Here is a 9,529-nt window from a genome sequence, read left to right as displayed (position 1 = left end):
TCACAAAAGGACAAATATTGTATTAGTCCGTTATTGTAAAAGTCAAGGAAATGTTTATCTATGGAAGGATATTTTCTTTGTTGGTTTCCAGGGGTGGGAGGGGAGGGGAGGGGACACTGTTAGGTAGATAGAGATAAGTATTGATTTGGGTGAAGAGAAGGGCAATGTACCAAATGTGAGTGATCCATATGGTGAGACTGAGAAAGAGAAAGACATAGAGAGGTACATGGGAGGTACAGACAACACATATAGTACTGTGTTGTCAGTGAAGGCAAACATGGGTATATCGGTGGATAGATGGGTGGACAGGCTGAACTATTAGGTATGTCTATGAAGTGGGGAGTGTACCCAAGAACATGTATAGGGTTGGCAGACAATAGTCCTATAAATTTATGTGTATGATCTGAATTCCCAAGTGTATAGTAGGGCTGACAAGGGGCAAGGTTGTAGTCACTGCTTGGTCACAGCCAGCTACCCAGAGGGACCAAGTAGTTGAACCTGTGGACTCGGGACCATAGTTGCAGAGGACGTCAAGCTCAACTGGCATAACATACTGCACAAAACAGTGTTCCACCTCCTACTGTGGCGAGTAGCGACTGGGATCTTAAAAGCTCGCAAGCAGCCATCTACATTCAACGTTGAGTCTCTCCTCATCCAGAGCAAAGAAGAATGAAGGAAATCAAAAATTCATGGAAACATTTAGTCCTAGCGACCAGTACACCATGCGATCCACAGCCTATACAACTATGGAGACCAGAAGAACTAGATGGTGCCCAACTACCACTGTCAACCACTCAGAGGGGGATCTATGTAGATCCTGATAGAGAGGAGAACAATGTGGAACAAAATTCAAAATCATTTGCGAAAAAAAAGGGGACAAGGTTTGCTGGTCTGATTGACCTGATGGAACCACTGAGACTATGGCCCCTAGCTGCCCTTCAGGTCTGGAATTGAACCCACACCTGTGGCTTCCAGCCAACAACAGACAGGCATAGGAGTTGAACATTTACCTGAGGTAGATATCATTGTAGAAAACAATTATGGGAGAAAGAAGGGCTGTTTATGCACAGGGAGACAGCTCAAGCAGCAGGGGTGCATGGAGGGATGGACACAGGGAAGAGGTGACTGTCAGGAGGAAGTGGGAAGGGAGCTGTTGCATTGGGGTGAATTGAGGTCAGTATCATGAGACAAAGTGTATGTGAACTGCTGTCTGGAAATTGAATTTGCTCTGTAAATTTTCACCTAAATCACAATAAAAACAAACCAAAAAAGATTGACTCAAATAAAAAAAAAAAAGAGACAAAGTCTCTTGAAAGCTTTGAAGGAGATCCAGGGGGCAGATACTTTGCTTAACTGCCCTCCCCCAGCTCTCTTGGGAGGTTCACTCACAGGCCATGCCTGGGTGGACACAATACCATGGCGCTCCGTGACTCATTTGGAGAACCTTGGCCAAGGAGAAGGAGCCCTCTGCAAGCATGACACTTCTAAGCACCTTCCAGAGGAGACAGACTAAGGATAGTTCAAGCTGTCAACTTCTTGACACCCTTCTCTGAAGAAGGGAGTTAGAGGCTCTGTCCCTCAGGTAGTTTAAAGCCAGACTCCTTACTAACCCCCTTTCCACAGGAATGATCCTTTTCCAGGTTATCCTCTCCCTGGTTGCCCTGCTAATAACATCAGAAAACATGCTTCATTAGCCATGTCCCTTCCTACAACTGTCCTAGGGTGCCCTGACTGTGAGGCAGGTTGAACCCCACCATGTCCTGAGGCTATGGAAGAGGGAGCGCATCTGTGCTTCAGGCTCTCTGGGTTAAGAGAGAGAGACAGCCTGTTCAGATACAAGTACATGGAGGCCTGATTTGAGCCTCAGGGTAACTCTGTAGACAGTGAGAAAGGTGCTTTGTAAGAGTGTCCAGCTTTGGGCAGAGGAGCTTGTAAAGACTCCTTCAAAGAGCCATAAACCCTGACCCATCAACACTGCTGATTAAAATAAATGAAAATAAACTTAAGAAAGATGTGTGTATACTGCTCGTATTACTCTTTTTTAACATCACTAGACTGGGGTTTAGGAGCTCTGGTGGTGTAGTGCCTAAGGCATTTGACTGCTAACCAGAAGGCTGGCAGTGCAAACCCACCAGCCCCTTCTCAGAAGGAAGGATGGGCAATCTACTTCCGTAGTGATTGGAAACGTAGCCTTGGAAACGCAAGGAGGGGTCGCTATAAGTCAGATTCAACTCAATGGCAGTGAGTTAGAACAGGGCTTAATGTATGAAAAGGAACAAACTGGTTAATGCAAAATAAAAAGAGGAAACCAGCATATCCCCTACTCCTTCCCCCCACCCCAAACAAATCCAGCAATCTTATTTTAAAGTCAACTGGTGCTAGGAAAGGGGCTTTGGTGGCACAGTGGTTAAAGCATTTGGCTGCTAACCAAAAGGTAGGCAGTTCAAACTCACTAGCCACTCCACAGAAAAAAGATGAGGCAGTCTGCTTCCGTAAAAGATTTATAGCCCTGGAAACCCTATGGGGCAGAATTACTCTGTCCTGTAGGGTTATGATGATCAGAATTGATCTGATGGCAGTGGGTCTGGTGCTAGGGAAGGCATGTTGTAGTAGAGGAAGTATAAATGAGATGGAAACCTTCACAATTTCCAGGTGGACTCAAGAGATAACTGCCTGGAGTTTATGGCCAACACTTCCTTGTACCTGTCTACCTCCAGACCTTGAACAGGTAAGACATCTAAAAGCATATTCAGCTGGAGGATCAAAACCTTTCCTACTCACCAACTCTAGAAGGCTCTGCTACCTCCTTCCTGACCACAGCCAGAAAACAAGAGCTCTTCTCACTGTTCAATCAATGGGGAAATTTGTGAGCCCCTATATTTGGGAGCTCTGGTAGCATAGTGGCTAAGACACTTGCCTGCTAACCAGACGGCTGGTGATTCAAACCCACCAGCCACTCCTCGGAAGGAAGGTTGGGCAATCCTACTTCCGTAGTGAAAACTGCCTCGGAAACCCAAGGAGGGGTCACTATGAGTCGGGGCCGACTCAACGGCACATAACAACAACAACAACAACATATATACATATTTAAGAGAAACACAGATACCTCTGGCAATCCACAGTGGTGATGGTGAAGGAAAGATTAATTATGATGCCTGTTTCTCTATCATCACCTTTGTTTTCCCCACTGCCCCCATGCTTACCTGTCAATGGCGATGGCCAGTAGGACATTGGTGGAGACGTAAAGAGAGACAGTGCGCAGATAGTTGACAGACGTGCACAGTACATGACCATGCTCCCAGGAAAGCTGGCGCACTACGTAGTAGTCCATCTCAAATGGGCAGCAGACAATGGCCACCAGGAAATCAGAGATGGCAAGGTTCGCAATGAGCAAATTGGTGAGGTTCCGCAGTTTCTTGTAGCGGGCCAGGGCAGCAATGAAGATGAAATTGCCAATGCCACAGACCAGCATGATGCCCACCAGGGCCATGCCAATGACAATCTTGGCAGCAAAGAAAGTCCGAGAATTGGTCACATCCTCATTTTCATCCAAGGGCATATCATAGTCCCCATAGCTGAAATTGAATGGGAAAGGAGCACCTAGGACTCCATGGGGGTCAAGCATAGAAAGGAAGTTAGTGGAAGTGTTGGTGGCATTGTCATCCCTATCTCCCATGGTTATCTCTATCTGGAAAAGGTGGAGTGTGAGTGCACTTCTGGGAATTCCCCTGAGGCAATGTCTTCAGGGCTGGAGATCTCCCCTCTCTGCTGGTACTCTGCTTTCCCTTACAGAGTCAATCTCCTTGCCAACCTCCTTGGCCACAGCATCCAAGCTCCATTCTAGAACCTTTGAAAGACAAACAATTGTGTGAATGAAGCATTTAAAACCATCTTATAACTTTTGCAAACCCATGAGCCACCTGCTCAAAGTGATCATAGGATATCAAACCAAACTCACTGCCATCAAGCCTATTCCAACTCATAGTGACCCCCTTTGGATTTCTGAGGTGGTAAATCTTTATGTAGGTAGATTGCCCACTCTCCCTCCTGCAGAGTGCTTGGTAGATTTGAATTGCCAACATTTTAGTGAGCAGTCAAATGCTTTAGGCACTATACCAAGTGGAAATAAAGAAACAAATGACAAAAAACAATGAACAAAAAGCCACAGACCCACTCACTCAGGGGAGGTTATATTGCTGTAGAAACAACCAGGCACTGACTCAGTTTATTTCTACTTCACTGAAGACACAGATATTTTGAGCCTTTTCTGAAGGAGCAAAGTTGGGAGTATAGGGAGGCTATAAAAAAAGAGAAGTGATTTACGTACTACTCATTTTCCAAATTCCATTCACTGCCCTGACAGCCTGAACTTTGTCTTTTCTAGATGTATCCCATTCTGTGCTAGCAATACCTTCCTTTCCAGTGCCTTACAACAAACTACTCTGGATACCATTGGAGAGGGAGGGCTTCGAGACAATCCTTTCTGCTCTCCAGGAGCAGGTCTCCTTCCTTTTGACAAAACAGGGCTCTAAACATCACAAAGCCTATTTAGCTGCTACCTTCCCTTCTCCTCATTGGGTTTCCTGTTCCTACATTAAAATCATACTCTAGAAACCCAGCATAGCATTTACCAAGTCCCTGGGTGGAGCAAAAGGTTAATGCTCCTGGCTGCCAACTGCAAGGTTGGAGGTTTGAGCTCACTCAGAGACACCTCGGAATAAAAGCCACTTCTGAAAAATCAGTCATTGAAAACTCCATAGAGCACAGTTCTACTCTGACACATTTGGGATCCCCATGAATAAGAATTGACTCTACATCAACTTTTTTTAAAAAAACTATTTCTCCAAGAAGAGGCCACAGGGTCAAAGTCAAGTCCCAAGCACTGAATGAATGAGTCAGAAAGGGGCCCTCAAGCAAAATTCTTTCTTGGCTGGTTGTGAGTCCAGAGGTAAATGGCTTAAACACTCAGGGTTTCAATATTCTCCAGGCAGGAGGAGATCAATAATGTCTATAAAGCACAGAGCTCCCTGGAGAGGGACTGTGTTACACTCTAGAACTGCAAGGAATTACTATTGAGTACTCAGTCCTTGTCAGTCAGCTGCAAGGAAAAGGAGGAAAATCCTGACTTCTAGGACTCCAGCTCACACACAATGGGTCTGGGGGTGAGGGAGGGATGCAGGGGAGGTCAGCAGCACCACTCTGGACAGATAGAAAGCTCAGAGTTCCTCTCTCCCCTGTCCTCTCCCTGTAGACCCTCCAATGACTGAAAATATCAGACCAGCTGGGGTCTGGAGAGCACCCCAAATGTCAGGGGAAAGAAAAGGGAAGGGAAAAGTGTTAATAAGTCTCAGGTTCCTGGGAAAAATAAGGAGCCTGAGCACCCTTAGGAAAGCTGCTGCCCACACTTCATCAAAGGCTTGACACCTGGAGTCTGTCTTTAGCAGCCAAGTCCTGTGCACTCTAATAAGGTTTGTTGTTGTTGTTGTTGTTGTGTGCCGTCGAGTCGGCCCCGACTCATAGCGACCCCTCCTTGGGTTTCCGAGGCAGTATCACTACAGAAGTAGGATTGCCCAACCTTCCTTCTGAGGAGTGGCAGGTGGGTTTGAACCGCCAGCCTTCTGGTTAGCAGTCAAGTGCTTTAGCCACTATGCTACCAGAGCTCCTTAGCTCCCTCCATTCCTGCCCCCCTTCCAATTCCTCCAACACTCCAGTTTTTCTCATATTTTGCCCTTCCTCTGAACCCTCCGTCCAGTGCTGGTCCCTGTCAGGTGTGAGAAACAGAATCTACAGCTTCAAAGACTACAGAGACCCAGTCGCGAAGCCCCAGCAAGTACAAATGCAGTCCTAGAGGCAGAGTCGTCCATCCTTGCAGGCAGGCAACGCGTTTCAAAATTCCATTTATTCTCCAAACTCAGACATGCCACCTCTGGAGAGCTATTCCTATAAGCATGTTACCTGGGATGGGGGTGGGGGGCAAACTCAGGTTTCCAAAACAAAAATAGAAACTTCGACAATGGAGGGGAAATTGGTAACTTTATGATGTGAGCAAAAACTGTCCAGCGACCTTTTCTCCTTTATTCTCACCACTCAGGGAGAAATTCCATCCCCACTCCTTGTTCTTTCGAGTCCCTGCTGTTTGGCGCTTCCCCCTGGTCCCCTTCAGACTGCTAGAAGCTCCTCATTGCAGTCTGGGCTGATAAGCCCTCACCTGTGCCTAAGCCATTTGGCTGCTAATCAGAAGGCTAGCGGTTCAAACCCACTCCTAGGAAGGAAGATTGGGCAATCTACTTCCGTAGTGATACTGCCTCAGAAACCCAAGGAGGGGTCGCTATGAGTCGGTCCGACTGGATGGCAAATAACAACAACAACATCGCCTCGGAAACCCAAGGAGGGGTCGCTATGAGTCGGTCCGACTGGATGGCAAATAACAACAACAACATCGCCTCGGAAACCCAAGGAGGGGTCGCTATGAGTTAGATCAGAATCGATGGCAGTGCGTTTGGTTTTTTGGTTTGGTTTCCCAAGTTTCTCTTTGGAGCCGGGGTGGCTATGCCTAAAGACAGAAAAGAGGGAGTAGCCCGCCTTCCCTGAAAAAGAGAAAACGAAGACAAGGGCAAGCCTCTCGCAAAGCCCCTTCCCCACTCAAAAGCCCCAGCTCCTCGTCAGCGCCGCTTGTAGTTCTCTGAGCATCTCCCCGGAGCGCGCGCTAAGTACTTGCCCGGTATCCCGCGCTCTGCGGACGAGGTCCGGTCTTCTTTATTCGGTGATCCAGATAAGGAGACGCTTCTCTCAGAAGCCCGCGGGAAGATGACTCCTCCCGTCTTGCTTCTTCCTCTTCCCGGTGCTCCTTCCCAACTCTGGGGGCTTTTGCCCGGGAGTTGAGGCCGCGCCGCCGGGACCGATTCCGAGAGCTGAGGCTCCGCGGCGTAGCCACCCCCGGCCCCGGCCCGCCCTCACTCACAGTCCCCGCCCCTGGTGTCCGCAGGGCGGTAAGGCTCTGGCCTGTGGCTCGGGGAGGCGTGCTCAGGTAGGGTCCTCGAGGTTCCCAGGGACTCTGGGGTCGGGGCTCTGAGCCAGGCACGCCGGGGGCTGCCTGGGCACGCGCACAGCTGAGGACCCGGGAACCGCCCCCAGACCCGAGTGTCGGAGGACAGTGGGGGCAGCTCGCGGTAAGGGCACCCCAGAGGGAGCCGGGCCCCCCAGGGCGGTGCCTGTTCCTCGGGTTTAGGCTCCGGAACCACTGCCTCGGACAGGAGCAAGGACTCCAGGGCCGTGAGCAGGGCTCGCCGCGGACCCTACGCGAGCTGTTCCCGTTCCGCAGGGCTTTGCCTGCCCCAGGGCACGGGGACTTCTCCACCGGTTCACCTAGTCAGGGTAAGAGATAAGGCCTGGCTTAGCTGATGAAATTTAAAAGACACAGGAAAAACCACTCTCCTGCCCACAAAGCAGCCCTCACCTGACACGCTGGGTCCAACCTAAGTCTCGTTCCCCAGGGTGAACCCAACTGCACACTAGGCTCGTCGTCAGTCGTTGTTACCTCTTGTGTAAAAGCGCATAAGAGAACTGCTTTCCGGAAAGCGGTGAAGTGGTGGGGGGCAGTGTGGTACTGGAGAATGGGAGGAGTACCCCGGGGCGGAGGGACTTCGGTTCAGAAGGAGAAGGCTGGGGTGACCAGAGCTACCCTGCAGACAGACCTCACTCAAAAACCTATAGAATAGCTCCGACCTCCTTTTTCAAAGCATCCAAGGACAATCCCAGTTTGCCCTCCTATTGTCCATAATCAAGAGAGGGCTACATGCCATGTGGACCCCTAGACAGCTTTGCGTCAACTAAGCTGTGTACCTTTAGGCAAGTCACATACTTTTCTGGAGCTCCTTTTCCTTATCTACGAAATGAATGAGTTGAACTTACATTACATTAAGAAATCTCTGCCAGGTTCCAACACTTCATGCCCATATCCTCACTTGGCCCATATCATTCCCTAGGCATATCTTCTCAGGCACAAAACTCTCATCATTTGCAAAGATGTCACAGCACTATCATGTTCATGTTCCAAGGGAGATGGAACAGGATAGTGGTTAAGAGCATAGGATATGGAGTCATCTGCTGCCTTTCTTCCTAACTCTGAACACAAGAGCTCTGTGACCATCCTCATTTGTAAATTACTGGTGATACTAGCTCCTACTTCCTGAGGTTTTTGTGAGCATTAAATAAGGTAAAACAGATAAGGTGCTTAGCCTGGCATCTCATTCATTTTTCTACCTATTCTGCAAAGTTTCTCAAACTTGCCTAATGATAAGAATTATCTGAAATGCTGGTTAAACATACTGATTTCTGGATCATTCTCCAAACTCAGTAAACAAGCCTAGAAATCTGTATATTTACCCATTGTGGTAGTTAAATTTGTATGTCAGTTTGGCTGGGACTTGTTCAGTGGCTGGACAGCTGGTGGTAGTTATTTCCCATGATGACACTGGCAATCAACTCCATGGTAGGATCTACCACAAGCAGCTGAGTAGCTGGGATGTGGTCTGTTTCCTGTATATAAGAAGAAGCCTTGGGTATAGTCTCTAGCTTATGGCACGTGTGGATCCTGCAGTAGCCGTGTCATTGTTCAGCAGCCTGCCATGCTCTGCCGACCTTGGGACTTACAAGGGACTTGAATTAATGGCCTGCGGTGTGGTTTGGTAACATTGGGACTGTGCCATTTTATTTGTCGACCTTGGGCTTGTTAGCTTCAGCAGCCAGTAGCTGCCTGAGTGAAGAGATGCCCCTAGCTTCAGTGTGCCAGGAGCAAGAGGCAGAGCTGAAGCCCAAGGTTGAGGGGATTTCACCCAGCCCCTAGAGCCTGGCACTTTGAACTCAGACTAAAGCCCCCAAACTATAAGAGAATAAACTCCTGTTTGTTAAGGCCATCCCATTTGTGGTGTATTCTTGTCAGAGTGGCACAAGGTAACCAGATCATCTATCATCTCAGGTAATTATTATCAAATGCATTTGAGAGACTAGGGGCCTGGAATAGAGCCTGGCACAAGGTAGACAAAAATTGATTAAATCAACTGTAGTCATTCTGTATAGCATATCTCTTCCTGACTCTATCTTTACTCAAAATCAAAATAAAAGACAGAGGACATCAGTTATCAGTTGCTGCATAAAAAATTACCCCCAAAATTTAGTAGCTTAAAACAACAGACATTTATTGTCAGAATTTCTGAGGGACAGGAATCTGGAAGCGGCTTAGTTGAGTGGTTCCAACTCAAAGTATATTGTGACACTGGAGTCAAGCCATTAGACAGGAATACAGTCTTATCGGAAAGCTCAAGTAGGGCAGGATCCATTTCTGAGCTCACTTGCCTTGTCATTTTCAGGCTTCAGTTTTTCACTGGTTAGAGACTTCAGTTCCTTATTATATGGGCCTCTGTAGGCTGCCTGAGTGACCTCACAACATGGCAGCTGACTATTGCTGGATAAAATAATAGGAAAGATATCAAGCAAGAGCCCAAGACAGAGCCAGATAAAATAATAGAGA

The 9,529-nt window shown here is 48.0% G+C and overlaps 1 protein-coding gene across 1 annotated transcript in view; it reads right to left on the bottom strand.

Annotated features, from left to right (window-relative positions):
* The window catches only part of PROKR1 (prokineticin receptor 1), a 41,763-nt gene that overhangs the window by 22,588 nt on the left and 9,646 nt on the right, over positions 1–9,529 (bottom strand). Inside the window, exons 3-6 of the mRNA XM_007940081.2 lie at positions 9,351–9,463; positions 6,719–7,365; positions 3,791–3,847; positions 3,204–3,688 (exon numbers count right to left, since the gene is read on the bottom strand). Of these exons, the coding sequence (XP_007938272.2) occupies positions 3,204–3,688; positions 3,791–3,847; positions 6,719–7,365; positions 9,351–9,463 (1,302 nt within the window). The remainder of the gene's footprint in view (positions 1–3,203; positions 3,689–3,790; positions 3,848–6,718; positions 7,366–9,350; positions 9,464–9,529) is intronic.

This window comes from Orycteropus afer, unplaced genomic scaffold (assembly GCF_000298275.1).
Source record: "Orycteropus afer afer isolate SDZICR_OR568_19922 unplaced genomic scaffold, OryAfe1.0 scaffold00065, whole genome shotgun sequence".
Taxonomy (NCBI): Eukaryota; Metazoa; Chordata; class Mammalia; order Tubulidentata; family Orycteropodidae; genus Orycteropus; species Orycteropus afer.
Note: the sequence above shows the minus strand (reverse complement) of the source record. Positions and strands in the feature narration are given on the sequence as shown.